At 46.2% G+C, this 21,093-nt stretch overlaps 2 protein-coding genes across 3 annotated transcripts in view; one reads left to right on the top strand and one right to left on the bottom strand.

The window, feature by feature from the left end:
- Positions 1 to 9,876, bottom strand: part of LOC134485113 (meiosis regulator and mRNA stability factor 1-like) — a 58,822-nt gene extending 48,946 nt beyond the window's left edge. For both annotated transcript variants that reach the window (XM_063280925.1, XM_063280926.1), the window contains exons 1-4: positions 5,500 to 9,876; positions 3,968 to 4,718; positions 3,628 to 3,787; positions 698 to 800 (exon numbers count right to left, since the gene is read on the bottom strand). The gene's annotated coding sequence lies outside the window, so the exon portion shown is untranslated. The remainder of the gene's footprint in view (positions 1 to 697; positions 801 to 3,627; positions 3,788 to 3,967; positions 4,719 to 5,499) is intronic.
- Positions 9,877 to 10,045: 169 nt separating this feature from the next.
- On the top strand, positions 10,046 to 18,380 carry Pop4 (POP4 homolog, ribonuclease P/MRP subunit). The gene is made up of 7 exons (NM_001009642.1): positions 10,046 to 10,210; positions 12,273 to 12,325; positions 13,635 to 13,861; positions 15,006 to 15,083; positions 15,234 to 15,295; positions 16,769 to 16,870; positions 17,889 to 18,380. The coding sequence occupies exons 1-7, from the start codon at positions 10,204 to 10,206 to the stop codon at positions 18,023 to 18,025; spliced, it is 666 nt and encodes a 221-aa protein (NP_001009642.1). The 5' UTR covers positions 10,046 to 10,203; the 3' UTR covers positions 18,026 to 18,380.
- Positions 18,381 to 21,093: the final 2,713 nt, after the last annotated feature.

The raw sequence follows: 21,093 nt of genomic DNA, 5'->3' as shown, positions 1-21,093 counted from the left end.
GGCAATCTCCCCTGAACTTTTCAAACACCGGGCCCCAGTCCTCATCCAACTCAAAACTTTGGTGGAGCTCATACAGGTGTACATGCATTCCATGAGCCTGGAAGCCTGACAAGGAATCAGAATTCATATAAACAGATTGAGAAAAACAGGAATCTTAGTACCTTGCAGGTTACCCTGGAACACTCCACTATTTTCTGAATGGAAATTAGGCATAAATGAGTACCAACCAGTACAAGATTTAAGGGAAGTCAACAAAAGGGTGAATATTCGCCCCCCCCCAGTCCCTGACCCATATACTCTGTTGAGTATGCTATCACCAGGCTGACATACATACACTGTCTTGGACTTAAAAGATATTTTTAAAGATATTTTTAAGTATACCTCTGGTCCCTAATTTCAGACATAACCTGAAAACCTTGGGATATCTTTGAATTACCCATGTTCCTATAAGTAGCCTCAATACACTCATTGGTTCACCAAGCGGGACTTGACACAGTTGTAAGTTTGGTTTGTCTTGGTACACTTGTTGAAGTAAAGAGACATTTGGTCACATTTCCCTAGGAAAAAGTCACACGACAAAGGCTGACGCTGATTGCTAAGAAACCAGTAATATACTTTGTGTGACCTTCATTGTGCACCATCCAATTCTCTTGGAGAAGTACGGCCAACCCCTCCCATCAAAGAAGTATATATTTACAGCAAAGGGAGACCATCACCACCAAAACTGGATACAAGGCAGAGGTCAAGAGATTGTTGGGAGCCCAGCCTCAACAGGTGCATCTACATCACAGCGTCTGAATCTGTGGTTCAGGAAAAATCATGGAAGAGAGGGTGGAAAGAGTGTTAGGAACCAGAACACCAGGAAGCCTGATTTAAAACAATCTGCCCTAGAAACAGCTGCATAAATAATAGCAAAACAATGATAATATCAATAGATACATTATCAATACACATGTTAATGTGGACGGGGAAAATTTTGGGAAGACCCCCACCCTAGACAAAGACTACAGGCAACTAATAATTGCTGGGAGGAAGGGAACTGAGCTCTTCTATAGACAACCCTCTTGTTGGTTGTTGAATGTGGAGTGGTCAGCCCTGAAACAATATACCCAGAAATGACAAGAATAGACTCGGGAAGTTGCATGTATATGAGATAATAATCTAAGAAGAGGCTATCGATGTGAGGATGGGGATCGTGCTGTGGCAGAGCCCAACGTGTCATTCCCTGGCTTACAGAAACCATTGACCCTCAGGTAGTGTAAGGGCTGCAGGACAGAGGGAGCTCTGAGTTCTGGTCCCATCTCCAGAGGGTGAGTCCTGAGAGTGCCTGGCTCAGTGACTGCTGGGAAACTGGAGTGGCCATGGGGTCCACTTGGCCAGCCCTGCCAAGACTTGCCAATACATGTCTGGCCAAGAACTTTCTTCCTAAGAAGGTCGCAACAATACATTACTGTAGTCCGGCTTGTAAAATAATTGCAGGGATTTTATTTCCCTTCTCATGGGCTCTTTTCACACCAGCCCCTGTGTGCTTCCAGTTAACAATACCGTGGTGCCTTGCTTAGGAAACTGAAAAGAATGGAATGAGGACATGACATTCCTAGGGATAGTGGAAGAGAAGGTTTATTGTAGACATGATGGAGAGCACAGCCAGAGGCATCCTGAAGAGTCCAGAGTGAACGTGGCCAGCGGACTGAACCAGGACATGTGGGAGAGAAGTGGGGAGAGCCAGAAGCCAAGAGGCCAGGAGATGGGGAATGAAGACTGGCCAATATGGCTAGCTTATATAGGGATCAGAGAGGCTGGAGGAAGGGAGGCCCAGCCCAATACTAGAGTTGAAGAGTTTGTGGTAGGGTCAGGATACAACAACCAGAATGACTGTAATAGAGTCTGAGGAAGACTGGCAGCCAGAATCAGCTTTGATATGTTAAATAGGTACCTCAGCCATTTGCCCTGACACAATCCAAGGACTGAATTTCACAATCACTTGTATGGAAGTTACAGAGCTAATGCTCCGGATATTTTACTCCTTTGGATCTTAACATATATTTCGATTGTATAAATTATCTTGTCTCAGAGAACTGAGAGAACCCATGTTTCTCATTCTCTCACTTACAGTCTCAGTTCCTTGGGTAAGATGACCAAACTCCTACCTCCTGCTTCTATTTAACCTCCTCTGAGGTCAATCCTCAGAGGCACACATTGTGTGCCACTAAGGCCAGCAGAGTAACTAAGATGGGAACTACAGAGAGACAGTCCTTCAGCTCATCATGATTCAGTAGCTGGTGCTGGTTCAAACTTGGAGTCTGACCTCGAGTATTTATTTTAGGCATACTTAGGCATGGTACAACTTGGTGACAATTTTCTGATGATAATCAACTCAATCCTGTATACACAATAAAGCTTAAGGCATAAGTACATCAAGATTCTTTGAAAAGTACATATGATATCTTCCATGAAGATGGGCTCTGTAGATTAACTAAGAAAAAAAAAGCTCATGATAAAGGTCTGAGGAGGATCTGGTGTGGTCTCAGCCACACACATAGTGCAAAGGTCACTAGGCCAATAACCACATCCTCCCCCAGCCTCCTGGGCAGAAAGCAGGTTATACATCTCTCCCTTTGAAGACACAACCCTGTGTGTTTATCATTCCTGGTTCCCCTAGTGCTTATCTGTGAGCACAAGGACCTACATACTGATAGCCTCTTCTTCTTTGATTATTATTATCATATATACATATACATACACACACACACACACACACACACACACACACACATATAAAACTTGCTGAGTCTGTCTTTGTTGTTTGTGTGTATATTGTCAGGGATGACCACTCTGCATTGGATGGAATCTAGTCAACAGAAAGTTGCAACAGATGGCTGCTTCATGGGGGGAATTTAAAATAGGCCCAATACAGGAACAATTGCAGCTAGAACCTTCAGCTAGTTCTGGGACTACCCACCCCTCTGTTCTTTCTGAGACAGTTTCTCTTTATGGTCCTAGCTGTCCTGGAACTTACTCTGCAGCCCAGAATGGCCTTGAGCTCAGAGAGCCATCTATCTCTGCCTCCTGGGAGAGTGCTGGGATTGAAGTACATGGCTTGAATTTTATTTTCAAGGCAAGGAAACTCAGTGAAAGAGGGCACTCCTTCTTCCAATCTGTCTCCAAGCTGCTCATGTCCCCTCTGTCCCAACTTTCCGTTGACTAGACTCCATCCATGAGGACCTCATGCCAATGTTTCCTTCCTCCCGTTACACCTTCTCCACATTCACAGCCCCTCTATAACATTCTTTCCCTGGTGAAGTCACTCCATTCTCAGGGCACCTCTATCCTTCAGGTACTGATTTGTGGGGTCACTTGTAGCTGTCTTTGGCTACTTTGTGGGTTTTTCTTTCTTCCATCCTTCTCCACCGTTTTTCCAGCCTTCCAACCCTTAGCATTAGATAGGAGAGGACAAGGGACGGAGGAGAAAGGGGGCAACATCATCATCATTACACTGCTTCCTGCTTACTGGGGTCATCCAACTCCTTGGAGCAAGTTTGAGCTTTACCGCTAGGATATCTAATTTCTTTCTTTCTTTCTCTTTTGCTCACGACTACTTAATAAACCATGACCAACCCACCTTACCTCGAGACCCTGGCACTTAGTATGCCTTCTGAAAAGTCCTCGGATTTCCCAATGCCACACAATCACAGAAACTATCTGCTGCTGGCAAAATCACAACCCTGCCGGAACGCAAGGTCAATCACAGCTGCTGTGAGCCATCTGAAGCAGCCCCATGTTATACCTGGGATTAAAACAAAAATATATACCTGTAATATTTCTGTGGTTTTTTTTTTCAAAGAAACTGAAAGTCTAAAATTGTCATTTTGTCACCACTGTCATCAGCTACTGTTGAGCCTCAGACTTCATTCCAGTCGCCCATTTTGGATGAGGATGTGAAAACTGGAACTGTAAAGCTACTCACCGTGACTGCAAGACTCTGATTCCTCCTCAGTACACCCATCTGTTCTCCTTGGGGTCAGGGATCTTGAGGACCCTGGCTATTCCTAGTCTGTTTATCCCGTCTATGGAGTTCATCGTTAGCTGGCCAATGTCAGGATTCAAAGGAATAGAGAAAAAGTAATCTTTTAAGTCAAGTATAATAATGAACAGAATGTCCTCGAGAAATCAGAGTGGGAGAGGGGAGCCTTGTCTGGAGTGTCCCCCATTGTTATCATAGTAGCATTGATGTGCCTGAGATCATGTGACAGTCAAGATTTATTCTTTGCCTGTTTATGAATTGTTGGGTACAGTGGCACATGCTTTCACTTCCAGTATTCAGGAGGCAAAGGCAGATAGATCTCTATGAGTCTGAGGCCAGCCAGTCTACATAGCAAGTTCCAGGATAGCCAGAATGTCATAGTGAGGCCCTATGAATGAAAGTGAATAGAAAAATAAAGCAATTAAGACAAAGCAATACTACTGAACTGCTGGGACTTCTGTCTCTAGAGAGCAGTGGGATGAGCCAACCTAGGAGGAAGGCCCGGAGAAGCTGAGGCGGGCTCTGGTAGGAGGCAGGAGGTACAATGAGTCGTTTCTCACTGAGACTACAGGTGCTCTCCCTGCTGTTGTCTGGCCAAATCGCATATCCATCCAGTGGTGCTCTGGCCTCATTAACAAGTAAGGAACTTCATCTTGTCCTTTACATCAGAAGTGTAGATTTTCTCATTCCAGACCTTTCAAGCAGAGAACCCAAATACACCCTTTATATTTATGGTCGCCAAAACTTCATATATATATATATATATATATATATATATATATATATATATATATTTGTTCTTTGTACAACATAAAACAAATTTTAAAATTTATTTATTTATTATATATAAGTATGCTATAGCTGTCTTCAGACCCACCAGAAGAGGGCATCGGATCCCATTACAGATGGTGAGGAGCCACCATGTGGTCGCTGGGATTTGAACTCAGGACCTCTGGAAAAGCAGTCAGTGCTCTTAACCGCTGAGCTATCTCTCCAGTCCACAAATTTTAAATATAACAATGTAAATGGGTTTGTGATAGATTTAAGAAGGAAACTAGGGGTAGAGTCAAGAAAGATTTTTAGAATATTTCTAAAAAGAATGCGAACACAATCGCATGTTTCTCAAATTCCCTTGGAGGCCAAAAGGGGTTAAACCAGAAATGGAATCAGTAGGAGTTAGATTATTTTGAGATTTTCATAAAAAATTATTTTTGGTACAGCCTAAGAATCTGTTACATCAGTCTGTCTGCAAATCATAGGAAGAACTAGAGTCTCCAGCAAGTTCTTCCTCCATGGACCCGTTATGCTTTGACAGTGTTCACAGTCTCCTGTGAAGTGCCCACCCTCTCACTACTGGCTTCTTGTTCTTGCTCAGCTGGTTGTGACACCAGATAATTCTGTTGGTAAAGCAGTCCCTAGTACTCTCAGGACTCTGATTCTAGTTCCTCTAGCTTTTTGGGGGGACCCAAGTTCACCTGGAACAGCCATGCAGGGTATCTGAGTCTGTTCACATGGCCACATCCTGGTCTTTCTTGTAGATGTTGACCCCCATGGCGTGTGTGGTGAGCTGAGAGGGTTCTGTGTGCACCTCTGGGTCCCTCAGGGCCTCAGAGGCCATCCTTGCCACCCTTGCTGACTGGCTTCTTGGCATATTCCCAGATAAAGAATTCTCTAGGTCCCCTGGGGACCGGGCCTCCAGTGAAGCCCAGAGGAGCAAGTGGATCAAGGACCTCCACATAAAACCAGATATACTGAAACTAATAGAAGAGAAAGTGGGGATGAGCCTCGAACACATGGGCACTGGGGAAATTTTCCTGAACAGAACACCAATGGCTTATGTTCTAAGATAAGAATCGACAAATGGGACCTCATAAAACTGCAAAGCTTCTGTAAGACAAAGGACACTGTCATTAGGACAAAATGGCAACCAACAGATTGGGAGAAGATCTTTACCAATTCTACATCTGATAGAGGGCTAATATCCAATATGTACAAAGAACTCAAGAAGTTAGACTCCAAAGAGCCAAATAACCCTATTAAAAATGGGATACAGAGCTAAACAAAGAATTCTCAGCTGAGGAATATCAAATGGTTGAGAAGTACCTAAAGAAATGTTCAACATCCTTAGTCATCAGGGAAATGCAAATTAAAACAACCCTGAGATTCCACCTCACACCAGTCAGAATGGCTAAAATAAAAAACTCAGGTGACAACAGATGCTGGTGAGGATGTGGAGAAAGAGGAACACTCCTCCATTGTTGGTGGGATTGCAAACTGTTACAACCACTCTGGAAGTCAGTTTGGAGCTTCCTCAGAAAATTGGACATTGAACTGCCTGAGGACCCAGCTATACCACTCCTGGGCATATACCCAAATGATGCTCCAACATATAACAAGGACACATGCTCCACTATGTTCATAGCAGCCTTATTTATAATAGTCAGAAGCTAGAAAGAACACAGATGCCCTTCAACAGAGGAACGGATACAGAAAATGTGGTACATCTACACAATGGAGTACTATTCAGCTGGGGAAGTACTATTCAGGTGTAGGGAAATGCCAAAAACAATGACTTTATGAAATTCATAGGCAAATGGATGGAACTAGAAAATATTCTATGTGAGGTAACAAGTGGATATTAGCTCCAAAGCTCGAATTACACAAGATACAATCCACAGACCACATGAAGCTCAAAAAGAAGGATGACCAAAGTGCCAATGCTTCAGTCCTTAAAAGGGGGAATAAAAATATTCATAGGAGTAGGAAGTGAGACACAGTTTGCAAAGTTTGGAGCAGAGAGTGAAGGAATGGCCATTCAGAGCCTGTTCTACCTGAACAGCCACCAAACCTAGACAATATTGATGATGCCAAAAGTGCATGCTGACAGGAGCCTGATATAGCTGTCTCCTGAGAGGATCTGCCAGAGCCTGACAAATATTGAGGTGGATGCTCCCAGCCAACCATTGGACAGAGAATGGGGTCCCCAATGGAGGAATTAGAGAAAGGACTGAAAGAACTGAAGGGGCTTGCAACCCTATAGGAAGAACAACAATAACAACCAATCAGACACCCCAGATCTCCCAGGGACTAAAACACCAACCAAATAGTCCACATGGAGCCACCCATGGCTCCAGTCACATATGTAGCAGAGGATGGCCTTGTCAGGCATCAATGGGAGGAAAAGCCCTTGGTCCTATGAAGGCTTGCTGCCCTGGTGTAGGGAAATGCCAGAGTGGGGAGGCAGGAGGAAGTGGGTGCCTCATAGAAGCAGAGGGAGGGGAGATGAGATAGGGGGTTTCCTGAGGGGAACCTGGAAAGGGGATAATATTTGAAATGTAAAATAAAGAAAATATCCAATAAAAGAAAAGAAAAAACATGAAGTACGGAGCTAAACAGAGAAGTCTCACCAGAGAGATCTTTAATGGCTAAGAAACACTTAAAGAGTTGTTCAACATCCTTACTCAGCAGGTAAATACAAATCAAACAACTCTGACATTCCACCTTTCACCCATCAGAATGGCTAAAACCAAAAACTCAAATGACAGCGCATACTGGCAAGGATGTGGAGCAAGGGGAGCACTCTTACATTGCTGATGGGTATAAAGATTTGTACAACCTCTCTGGAAATCAATTTGCTGGTTTCTTAGAAAATTGGGACTAGTTCTACCTCAAGACCCGGCTATACCACGTGATCATATTCCCCAAAGATGCTCTACAAAGCCACAAGGACGCTTGCTCCTTCTGGGGGCTGGTGAGATGGTTCAGGGATCAAAAGCACATGTAGCATTTCCAGAGGTTCCACACGGGGTGGCTTCAAACCAACACACACACACACACACACACACACACACACACACACACACACACACACACTGACTGACTGACTGACTGACTGACTGACTTTTTAAAAACAATTTTTAAATATAGATTCTTGGTGCTGGAAGGACTCAGCATGAAGAGCAGCTGCTACCCTCCCAGAGGACCTGTGCGTGATCTCCCACCACACACATGGTAATTCACACCTGTCTGTAACTCCCCTTCCAGGGCTTCTTGACACCTCACACTGACATAACCACAGGCAAAACACCAATGAACATAAACTAAAAACTTTTAAAATGCAGATATTCCAGGCACCCTTCTGCTAGGTAACTCTAAGAGATGCCTACACATCAGAACTTTTGAAACCTTCCATTTCCTTGCTTATTCAGACAGGGTCTCCGTGTGTATGCTTAGACCTCAACCTCTCTACCCTCCGGCCCCAGCCTGCTGAGTGTGCACTCACTCACACTTGTGATAAACCTTATTGACCAAAGAGATCAGCACACACTTCATTTGCTCAGTCCATCCCTGTCCACTACTGTGTCCAGTACTTTGCTCTCATAAACAAGAACCACAGAAATCCTAGTAGGTATCTCTCTTCATATAGTTTTCTGAGGGTGACAAACTGTGAGGCTCTCCTTAAAAAGCAAAGGTTTTAGTAAGTATGCAACTGTGTGTCACTGTTACTCAGAAAAGCCCACACCCTACTGTGGTCTGAGAGTCACAGGGAATATTGGCAGATACCCAAAGCTAAGCTAGATATTTTAAAAGGGTCCATTAAGAGATTCCTAATAACTGGGCTAGAGAAAAAGGCTAGGCTGGGCCTTTGTGTCCCAGATCTATGGGAATCACTTTTGTCTTTTATCATAATGACAGACACTAATGTTCTTGGTCTGAAGGATGCTTTCTGGGTTGGATGTAATGAGAGACTGTAAATTCTAATGCTCCAGAAGCTCAGGCAGGAATATTACACTTTCAAGCTCAGCCTACACCACACAGCAAGTGTCTGGGAAACTTGGTCTTAGGAGTGAAAAAAAAAATCAGTTTAAAAAAGCAAACATTCTTAGACCATCAGAGTGCAATTTAATGAGCATAGGAAAGGAAGGAAGGCCAGCCGGAAGGAGGGAAGGAGGGAGGGAGGGAGAGAGAGGAGAGGGGAAGAAGGGAGGGAGGGAGGGAGGGAGGGAGGAAGGAAGGAAGGAAGGAAGGAAGGAAGGAAGGAAGGAAGGAAAGAAAGATGCCTTTTAGACATATAAAAATGTTTAGTCAAGGAACCCCACTACACCAAAGGCAGCACCTGATAATCAGAACCCAGTTTCATCACTCATTCAAGACAACTAGCCAGTCCTAGAACCCCATGCCACCCAGTGGAATTATATAAGCAGACACCAAGAGCAATTGTCTGGAGAGAAGCCACCTTGATCTGCCCTGGGGCTGGAGAGCCACCACCACCACCACCCCACCCCCGTACCCCCTCCCCGAACCCTACTGCCAGGATCCAATCAAAAACTTCTGTTAGAGACTGGGCCTGACCTTCAGCTAAGATAAGTCACACAAGAGGGGTAGCCTTAGGGAGATGATAGGCTTAGGAATGTAGTTAGGAATTTAGGGGGTGAACCTATGTAATGGCCCACAGCATAATAAAATGTAACTTTTGTTATACTAGCTACACTAACTGGACGTATCTACCTGCTTGCTCAAGACATCAAGTAAATCAAGTAAAAGAGACCTTTAAACGAGGTTATAAAGGTATTTAGTAGCAGAAACAGAACTAAATCCCCGGCCACCAGTACAAAATGTGCCTATTAATCTCGGGAGTAAATTCTGGGTCACCCGGGGCCACATTGTGAGCCCCTTGCATAAAAAAAAAAAAAAAAAAAAGTCGTTACCGCCGATATCCCCGGACCACTTGTGCCCTCCCTAGTCCCCGATCTCCCTCACGTCCTTTCTATGTCAGCTTGCCTCGCTATACTTCATTAATCCTGACCCTCGACCCGACCGCTCTCGGCACAGTCGGTTGCAAAGTGAACGACACAGCGAAGACCTGCAAACCTCGCCCCTCCCTCAAGCCACAGAGATAACCCCAAGGCGCATGTGTTGCCAGAGACAGACGCACATAGATGCCATCACGCCGATGACGTCAGAGAGGCGCCTGATCCGAAATTGACGCCGGCTGGAGCAAGTCCGTGCAGTTTGTAAATTGTTTCTTGGGCTTATCGGATTTTTTTCAGGTGGAAACTTAAACTTAAACAAAAAAGCATCCAAGTGGGGGTAAAAACCTCTGAACAAAGCGAAGAAAGGAAAAGAATGCATGAGGCCTGGAGGAGACATCATTAGAGCGCTCCGGAAGCTGGCCGACAATGAAGGGTAAGTGGAATGAGAGGCGCGGAATGGGGCCGAGGTGAGACTATAGAGCACCGGAACCAGAAGTTGGTCTGTGAAATGAGTCAGGGACACTTGTCAGAAGACATCTTCCAGGGAATGGACTCAGTACACAAATCGAGGCCCCAAGTCTGAATCGGCCGACTCAGTCTCTTAGCTAGGAATGGACGTCAGGATCGAGTGTGTGTGTGTCCTCCTCAAGGGCTTCTCAGGGGAACTAGAAGAGGTAGGTCCAAGTCCTTGACGGGACCTAGCCACTACCTTCCCATATAACTTATGTCTAGGGCCTGCTCCCCTCTACTCTCTGGCTTTTCACCCTTGCCCCTGCCCCTGTAAACACTGCTGAGGGGCCGTGTCGCACACCTAAGGCGTTGATATTTGAGCTGAAAAGACCTGCACCCAGAAGGGCAGTTAAGCACTGGAGCAGTATTAGAGTAGAGAGGGGATGCCGTAAAGATTAAGCCTCTGATCGGGCGATTCACACCCCTGTCCGTGCCCTTTTCTCAGAGAGCAAGTTTCTTAGCATGTCTTAGCTACAACCTTACTATGTGCATAACAAGGAGTAACTACTGTTTTAAATTGCTTAGAAAGATTAATGACATTAATATATACATATTATGCATACATATATGTGTGTATATATATATACACACACACATATATATGCACACACACTCACTCAACCAACTGCTCAACCAGCAGTGAGTGTCCCCTACCTGTTGCATGTTGCAGAAAGACTTTCAGTTTTGATGCTAGGCATCTGGGGTCAATACAACAAAGTTCTCCCTGGGGTTCCACTCTCAATAAACAAAAAAAGCACAATCTCAATCCATTGTTCAAGGGAGAACTAGATGCTGTATATAAAACTTGTAAGTGCCTTGGTTTGTTTGCTTGCTCAAGCATGTACTCAGGGAAACAGAGATGGATTTTTGTTTGTTTGTTTGTTTGTTTCTTACTGTTGCTGTTGGGATACAGCCAGCTATGTTCTCCTGGCTGGCCTGGAACTCACTGTGTAAAACCAGCTTGGCCTCTACCTCTCAAGGGATGGGGATGCCACCAAACTTAGCTCAGAAGTGGAATGTATGGAGTATGGTGTGAACTGCATTTTCTGGTCATGAGCCCCATGATGCTTTCCTCCAAACAAATGAGAAACAGGAGGTTTAAAGAGGTTTTGGCGGGGTTGGGGATTTAGCTCAGTAGTAGAGCGCTTGCCTAGGAAGTGCAAGGCCCTGGGTTCGGTCCCCAGCTCCGAAAAAAAAAAAAAGAACAAAAAAAAAAAAAGAGGTTTTGGCATCCTGAAGATGGTATTTAGAATTTGGAAAGAGACTATTGTATCTTATCTGGTCAGGATACATTATAGATTTTAAGGTGTGAAAAAACCTCTTTCAAGCCTCTCCGTAGTCAGCAAAATGTAGTGTTTCAACCATACGCATTAAGATCGCCTCACTTTTAGTGTCTAGACTTACTAGACTTACTGAGCCACTGCCCAAGCGTAATTATAACTCTTGGGTGTTTAAAATCAGATTAACTCTAAATGTGACCCATTGAGGAATTTTTTTGAACATGCAGAGTCGAGTAGGAACCAAAACCCTAAATTTTAATAAGATCTCAGTGATTCTTAAACACATTAAGCTTTGAGGGGTGCTTTTCTAAAAAAACTACATCCTGGGAATTTCTAGGATGAAGTTGGCAAGAGGGAAGGGTAGTGTGGTACATGTGTACCACTATAAGGTCAGTGTGGTGGTACATGTGTATAATCCCAGCTACTAGCACTTGGAAGCCTAAGACAGGACTGGTGTGGGTTGGAGGCCAGCCTAGGATACAAAGCAGACACGTAAGAGGGCTGGGGTCTACGTCCACAGTGAAGCACCTGCTCAGCATACATTACACTCCCCTCACATTAGTCCTCCAGCACTGCAGCATAAAATAAAAGGATCATCTTCTCTGAGTAAGTGTAGTTCTTGTCCTAGTTGGAAAAGCCTTGGCTATTATACTCGTTCCTAACAGGAAGAATCATTTCTCCTTGTTTTTGTCTTTCGTCCCCCAGCTGTGATCTACCATGCCTTTTCTCATAAAGAAGCCAAGGACCACGATGTGCAGGTACAGTCTGTCAGAGGTGACGGCAAAGGAGGCTCGGGATCTTCTAAGGCTGGTGTAACTGTCTTTTCCCATGGATTACGCCTCTCCTTTCCATTCTGTGTACTAGGCCCCATAAAAACCTTTTGTGCTGATGTCTTCATGAGCCAGACTCCTTCCTTAGGCTACCAGAGTCAGCTCTGAGGGACTTGGACTCCTTGATTTCCTGTCATCCCCCTCTCTGTAGGGATGACAGCCTCGCCCACCTGAAACCAGTATCCTGGGCAGTGCTCAGCCCGTTCCATAAGCCGCTGTTAGGAGTTTTGTCTGGGTGTTTCCGGATGCTTTGTCATTTGGGCAGAAGCTTCACCTATGGCTCCTAAAGGGAACATGTCCTTGAAATCAAGACTTCAAAAGGCCCGTTGACCTTCAGTTTTTAATCCCCAATGAAAGAGAGGCCACCTAGTTACAAGATCCGAAGTGTCCTCATGTCACTTGTTGATGAATTGTTGAGCTATCCCTGCTTCAGGCACCTCGAAGGTTATGTATTCTATATTTTCACTCCCTTGCTTTAGCATAGAGAGGGTGGAAGTCACTATTCATACATTACCCTAAAGCTGGCAGTTAACCCAGACTTCCCAGCAAATGACTCAGGGAAGAGGTCAGTCCTTAGGTAACAGGGTTTCAGTTGATGTTGCCCGGTGAGGAATACATTGTTGCTGCTCCAACTCCAGAGGACAAGTGATTAAAGAGGACTTTGAGGGGCTAGGGATTTAGCTCAGTGGTAGAGCGCTTACCTAGGAAGCGTAAGGCCCTGGGTTCGGTCCCCAGCTCCGAAAAAAAGAACCAAAAAAAGAGGACTTTGATATCCACTGTCCTCCTCAAAGGACTTGACCTTCCTGGAAACCCCAGTTTCCCCTAGTGCCGGAGTGGCTCATTTCCCTACCAACCCCCCGCTCCCTTCCCCTTATAAGCTGGTCATGACTGATTGGATAACCTGTATCATCCATGTCTCAGGCTTCCTTCCCTACAAGGATTAGAGAAGTACTAAATCACAATAGGGCTTGGATCCTCAGTAGAGGAATCTCAAAGAAGCAGGACAGGAAGTCAGTGTTTGAACTGGCTGCAGTGTGGGACACTGTCACAAGTACCATATGAGTGTTTCTTCTACATCTTGGCAGCTGTGTGGAGCAAACCCTTGGCAAAAGAGATTTGTGAGCCTCAGTGGATAGATAGACAGATCAGCAAAGATAGTGGCTCATTGGAACAGGGTATGAGGGCCCTGGTGTCTGGGCAGAAGAACAGTGAACAACACCCCCATGTCTCTGAGCAGGAGCTGGGAACCCAGCGGGCTGAGGCCTTTGTGCGGGCCTTCCTGAAGCAGAGCATACCTCACATGAGCCAACAAGACTGCGAGAGCCATCTGCAACGCAAGGCTGTGATCTTGGAATATTTCACTCGCCTGAAGCCGAAGCCAAGGCCAAAGAAGAAATCCAAAGGCCTCTCTGCCAAACAGAGGAGAGAGCTGCGGCTCTTTGACATTAAACCAGAGCAACAGAGGTATGCCCACCTTCCTAAAGGTCTTGCCTTCCAACAGTGCCTAGTCTTCCTTGTCCGGGTGTAGACTGGAGAGCCTAGAGCTCACTGGATATCTGTGCCCACTTAGGCTCAGGTACTTCTCTGCCTTCTGCCACAAGGGGGCAGTCTCCCCCTACCAATTTCTTTGTGCCTGTGCTTGGCCTCTAAAAGGCAGGCATTGGTGAGATTGAGGGTTCTCATCATGGAGCTTCTGTCCTAGCCTCACTAATAAGTGAGTCTGTTTCCCATGGCAACAGGCTGTTTGTTTTTGAACTTTCTAGAAAAGAGGAACTGATATGCCTTAATGTGTACTTCCTGTAGCTTTGAATATAGCTGGACAATATTACCCACTCAGAGGTTACTGCCAAGGAATGGGCCCGCCTACTCATTTCAGACCTGTCTTGAGGGAGGATGTCTTTCTTTCGTTGTGAGTTTGTGTGTGTGCAGCCACTGTGTACTGGCTTTGTATAATGCTTTCTAGCCACATAGCTTCCCATGTCCCAGATGGCATGAGAGTGTCACTTTGCCAAGGATATGCCTTGCTGCATTCCCTAAAGGAAGTGCTTGTTTCAGATTTAAGCCATTGTTCTTGACTGTCTAACCCTGGGCACCAAGACATGTGATAATCACCCCCAGAGAAAAGCTTCCAGGCTCTACCCTCGCCTCCTAAACAGTCCTGTCACCTTACAGAAGGGATTGCACCTCCCAAGGGCTGTTAAGTTTAACTTCCCGTAAGCGTGGGTTAAACAAGACTAATGATCATTTGTTCGTTTGTCTTGGGGAAAGGAATGTGGTGAACAGCACCTCGGTCATTATAGCTGATGGGTCATTGCTGCCTTCAAATGTCGTTTGGGGTCTTAGCCAGGGGCTCCACCATCATACCTATATCCAGCCAGGAAGACAGGCATCTGGGCGAAGGACCACCACTTCCCTTTTTGAGAACAGATATTTAGTCTTGGAAAGGTTTACCAGGGAAGAAGTTAAGGTTCAAGTAGGGTCTTGGGGAGATGCTTGGATCTTTGGGAGCCTTGGCCTTGCACACAGTGTCCAGTGCTCCTCATGCTCATTCTCAGCCTGGAGCCCAGCTCTGTCTCTGACTTTCTACCTGTTTCTGACCTTATGACAGATACAGTCTCTTCCTCCCTCTACATGAACTCTGGAAACAGTACATCCGTGACCTGTGCAATGGGCTCAAGCCAGACACGTGAGTTCTACTTCTGAAGCCTGCCACGGAAGTAGATGGCAAGCCTTGAGAGCGCTGGGGATGCTGTGTGAGAAGCCAGCGGGCTGTGGTGTTTGCGATTCTGTTTGTTTTGTTACCTACTCTTCTGTGCGGGTTCTCTTTACCTCCTAGGCAGCCACAGATGATTCAGGCCAAGCTCCTAAAGGCAGATCTTCATGGCGCTGTTATTTCAGGTAATGTGTGGCAGCACGTGGTCGTCTGGAGATTGTTAACTCGGTGTAAGTGAAGAGCATGTCACAGTGTTCAGTGTCATCTGTCACTCAGCATCCATCCCTGAGCTGTCTCCAAGTCACAAGCAGTGAGGATCTGAGATGGTTGTGACCTGACACATCCTAGGCCCTTGTTACACACACACTAAGTGGTCTGTTTGTGCCATCTGCTCACACTGTTGGAATCTAGCCTCTAGCTCATTCTCTTGGGTACAGATTCCCTCTCATCATGGTTTCCAAGGGGCCACTGGCAGTGCAGACCTTGCCCATGATTGCCAGACTCCTTCATCCCATGACACCCAACAGCTACCTAGACAGACATCCAGGAAGCACCTCAAACTGCCAACACAGAGTCCCCCGAGGTCAGCTGCCTCTGACAATTTGCCTCATCTCCTGTAATAGCACAGCTTGTTCAGGCTAGAAACCTAGGAAGTACATACAAATTACCTCTTTCCTAATCCTCTACCTCAAGTTCATTAGCACGCCTATTCCTAAATCTAACCTGACTCCCACTCCTTCAAGTTACTGTGAATGCTTTCCCTCGCCTCCCCAGGCCCTGCCCAGGTCACATACTGTTTTATTCCCATGTATACCACACGATTAAACACCCAGAATGAAGGCTGTAGTCAGACTTCAGACTGCCATTTGCCTGTTCTGACAGCTTCCCATCCAGTCAGAGTAGAATTCTTCAGTGTCCTTTGTCTGGCCACTTTGTAGACTGCACACCAGGTGTCTTTGCTTGGGTCCTTCATTCAGCCAAGGGGTTCTGCAGGTTCGTTCCCTTTCCTGATGTCACTTCCTGAGAGTCTGCCAGCACTAAAGTTTCCTCCTCCACCCTCATTATTCTGTTCTTATTTTCCTCGTATCCGTTATCAGTATCAAGAAGCAGAACTGCCCATGTCTTTACTATGCACCGTCCCCCATGACAGTTCCACGGGGCAGAATACAAGCCCTCTCATTCGGTGTCCTGCCCCAGCACCCACCTAGCTCACTGGGCACATAGTTTCTTCTGTGAATGCTGGCTGCATGGAAGCAGGGAGGGACCTGCCTATGAGGTGGCTCACCCCATTGCCGGGCAGCACTATAGGAGTACATTCCAGGCAAACTTCAGGGGGCTCAAAAGTGAATGACAGATGCTCTGCCAGTGGCGTTTGCTCCAACACAGCAGCTACACTGGACTTGTTCTGTGTGTTACTTCTTGGCTCCAGAACCCTGCCCAAAACTAAAGGACACTTAAGAGTAGCCAAGAGATGGAGAAGCACAGGACAAGGGGTTAGGAAGCCCCGATTCTTGCTAGCTTGGTTACTGCCCAAGGGCCACTATCTTCTGGGCATTTTCTTCCTTAGCTTAGAAGAGCCCGCCCTCCTGTTCCTGAGGCTTGGCAGTGACCGGCAGCACCACCCAATCCTTATCATCAGTTGCCTTTCTCCTTTGCAGTCACGAAATCCAAGTGCCCCTCCTATGTGGGAGTTACGGGAATCCTTCTGCAGGAGACCAAGCATGTCTTCAAGATCATCACCAAAGAAGACCACCTGAAAGGTGTGTGCTTTGTTCCCCGGCTGTCAGATGCCGCTCTGTCTCCCTTCCCTGAGGTTCCCAGGTTCACTTGGCTGTGGCGTCAGACAGGTCGCAGGTGCTTACTATGATATGGACTACAGATGGAGAGGCCTGTCTGTGTGGCTCTCCCAAGAGACATCTGTGAACACAGACAGCAGCAGCCTGTCCATGAACAGAACAGAAGAACTGCTTGGTTGTTTGTTGGACCAGATTTGTTTGAGATCTCTACTTGCTAAGGCCACCACTTCTCAAATGAGTAACTAAAAGAAAGGCAGGTGGAGCCAAAGCAGCCTGTACCTGGAGTTCTGAGAGCTGCACTCTTACTGGGACACTGGAGTTTTAACATGCTCCAGTAGGAACCCTGGATCTTCTGAGATCTCTGTACCTGACCTTACCCACATATCCAGATACTCAAACAACAGACGGAGGGGTTTGTACTTGTCTGTCCCTTCATTTGTTGATGCTGGAGATTAAAACCAAGACCTGTCTGCTGATCCTGTGCTCCGCCCCTGGGTTGCCTCAGAACCCTGCCTCATTCTTTTTCCATTCCCCTGTATGTTCTTCCGTGTGCACTGTAAGTCTCAGGAAGTGGTATAGAAATTTCCCATGAGCACAGAACCAGAGCAAACTGTGCAAAACCAGATCTGGGAGCCTTCAGTCATGGGGGTTGAGTTAATCACCTCAGAACCTGTAATTAGACATTGAGTTGTATTTAGACTGAATCAAATGGCCCATGTCTTCCTTGGTATGTCTGGTTTGGATCGCTTCATTCCTATATATATATACTTTTTTAAAGACAGTCTCACTGTGTAGCCTTGTCTAGCTTGGAACGCGCTGTGTAGTCCAGGCTGTCCTTGAACTCAGAGATCTACTGCTGCCTAGCTTTATTGAAAGCTGGTGTTAAAGGTGTGTGCCACCACACTCACTTTAATACAAGTATGTATGAATAACATTCTACATAAAAATGAATGCCATTTTTTTTCTCTTTTTTTCCCTTCAGTTATCCCTAAGCAAAATTGTGTGTTCACCATAGAAATTGATGACTTCATTTCCTACATTTATGGAAGCAAATTCCAGCTTCGGGCAAGTGAGCGGTCTGCCAAGAAGTTCAAAGCAAAGGGAACAATTGACCTATGAACTCTTTGCCACTGGAGACAGATGTCCCTGACACCTGAGAACTGGAAACACCCTGAGTGTTCACTTTTCCTTGAAGAACCTCTGGCTGTAGCCCGCCTCTAGTCCAGGGAAAACAGGGGCTGAAGAATATTGAACAACGCAAGAGAAAGCTAGGGGTAGATATTTGTATTTTTAGCTAACTAAAGTTAGCTTTAGTTGTACAGGGAGGAAAGACTAGCAGAAATACACCAGGATTAACCTTAGTTCATCTGAAGAAAAGGGCGTTTAGGTTCTGTCTTTCCTACTTCTCTCTGTGTATCCTGAACATTCTAGCTAAGTCAGTTATTCAAGTAATAATAAAACCAGACCACAGGCATAAATGGCTTCAAACTCCAGTACTTATGGGTTGAAAGGGAAGGGGGTTGTGTGTGGCTCCCTCACCCCATGGCCGTCTCCCATCTCTGATTGCTTTCACAGTATGAAACCTAGATCTGACTGGAGGTCATCTCAGCTCCAAACTCTGAGCCGCCAACACTTTGCTGCTCTCACACAGAGGCTTGGTGAGCCTGCTAGATGGCTCACGTTTGACTGCAGTAGTCAGAATGGGGCAGAGGGCAGATCTGTCAGTACCTGCTGACCACTGTTTGGGTACAGGTAGGTAAACCTATCAGCCAGCTTCTTGCTGTATCCCTGTGACTCAGGGTACTCCAACCACATCTCTGGTCTAACCTAAGAAGGCCAGATTCTCCAGCAGTGAGACCTTTGCACATCTCAGTTCCGTGTTGCTGCTGAAAGTGTTACTTGTCCATGTGTGTAATGCCAGAGGAGGTCTTAATTCACAGGCCCATTGGAACTGCGGGCCAGGGCCAGCACTCCATGCTGGTATCGGGAAACCCTTGTAGCTGAATCCTGGTTCAGAGGGACCATTTGCCTCTTGCTTGTAAGAAGCAAGTATCTGCTTGCCAACCCAGAAATTCTCCTGGCAACATGTAACCTCTCATCAGGGAGGTGCTGGTGCTGGTGGGCTCGCTTCCTGGATGGCTCTGACTCAGACCACACTGGGTGGAAGAGAAATGAGTGAGGCTGTCATTTTTCATATGAGGGGAAAACAATGCCTACTCCCAGAAATCAGTGGTGGTTTGAGTAGGTATGGCCTCGTTAGAGACTCCTGTGTGTGAATGCTTGGCCATAGGGAGTGGCACTGTTAGGAGGCCTGGCCTTGTTGGAGGAAATGTGACGCTGGAGAGGTGGGCTTTGAAGTCCCATGCATGTTCTCAAGCTCTGCACAGTCTGGAATAGTCTCCAGATCAAGACATACAACTCTAAGCTTCTCCAGCACCATGGCTGCCTAGATGCTGCCATGCTTCCCATAATGGTAACAGACTGAACCTGAAACTCTAAGCCGGCCCCAATTAAATACTCTCCTTATTAGGATGGTATATCTTCACAGCTACAGAAATCCTAACTAACACAGCACCCCAAACACCACAGAAGCTATCCAGACCCTGGTTCTATTCCTCATGGCACTCCCTAGGCCCACCTGACACCTGTTATCAAATAGTCATTACCCCCCTGGTAGAGGGCACACGTGGGCTCTCACCCTGAAAGTAAGCATTGCCCAAGGTCTTGACTGAGATCTGAAGCAGAGAGCCTGGCTCCGGGGTCATGCACTTCCCAGCAGGACACCCACAGGAAGGTGAAAGACTACTAAATAAAGGATGTATATGTTCCTTATTCACCTGGCTGTCTACCAAGGAACACTGTCTTCTGTGAACAGTGACTGCTGTTCTACCTGGATGAAACTGCATGCGTAATATAATTTCCGGGCAGATCTGTTCATCCACACCCCTCTGGGATGTAAAAGGCACACTGTGTTGCATAAACAGTTATGTCCCAGAAAACTTGCTGGTGCCAGCTCCAACTCAAGTTTCCATTGACTAGCTAAGGATGTTCTCAGGGAAGCCAATGTGGTGTCACCTGTCACACGGTCTCCATACTTTGCCTGTCTAGGTTGTGCTGCTGTTGTATCACTAACCCCGCCTCCCAGGGGACCAGTGTCCACAACATCTTCCCAAGCACTATGCTGATGCAGTTGCCCTTGGTACTACATGGAGCATGGCTAGCCAGATCCCTACAGCTCGGGGCTTCATGGAGGGTGGTATGGTACTTGTCACTTGTGACCTGGTCTCCAAGAAGCAGGACTATGGTAGAAATGATAACTAGCTCTGTTGAAGTAAACCATGCACTATAGAAACGTGGATGCCAGGGAGGGTGCTGATTGAAGCCAGTGGGAGAGCAGGTGGTACCCTGAAAAGGGCTCACTGCTGTCAAAGTTAGTTTCTGCTAACACCTCCTGACTGGTCAGCGCCACCTCCCACTCTTCATATGGTCTATCCTCAGGAAAGGGAAGTGCTAGTGTATATAATGATATACACTATAATGATACTGGTCCATCGAATTAGCATCTTGCCGTTTGTCTCTCAGGAAGGTGTCAGCATCCAGCCTGGACTCCATTCTCAACGGCCTGGGGTTCTCTGGGGTTCCTTTGGTGTATCATATGCTTGGGTCACCAGCCAGCTCAACCTAACAGCTAACCTCCAAGCCCCCGTTTTCCTGAATTTTATGGGCTTTAACTTAGGGCAGCAGCCACAGTACCAGAGTCCTGCAGCTGTAACAGCCAAAGTTGTCCTAGCTCCACTGGCATCAGATAGTCTGGCTGGAGATGTGTAGAGTAGTGGGGTGGCTAACGTCAACCTGACTGGATTGAGAAGGGCTTTAAAAAGTGTGCTTCTTGGTGTGTCTCGAGGGCTTTCCAGAGAGGATTAAGTGAGATAGAAGATCCACTCTACACATGAGAAGTTTCATTCCCTAGGGTCAGCGACTGGACAGAATAAAAGAGAGCTTACTGTACAACACAGGCATCCTTGCTGTGTTTCTGATGGTTCTAAACCTGGGTGTGGTTAGATTCATCGTATCCAATAGCTCCCCTCAGGGGCCAACTCTGCCCATCTTACATGCTAAGCTTTTTGTCCTAAGATAAAATATGCAGTGTGAACGATAGGAGGATGGAATGCTTTGCATCTGATTCT

Source organism: Rattus norvegicus, chromosome 1 (genome assembly GCF_036323735.1).
Source record: "Rattus norvegicus strain BN/NHsdMcwi chromosome 1, GRCr8, whole genome shotgun sequence".
Lineage (NCBI taxonomy): Eukaryota > Metazoa > Chordata > Mammalia > Rodentia > Muridae > Rattus > Rattus norvegicus.
This window is presented reverse-complemented; position numbering and strand designations above follow the sequence as displayed.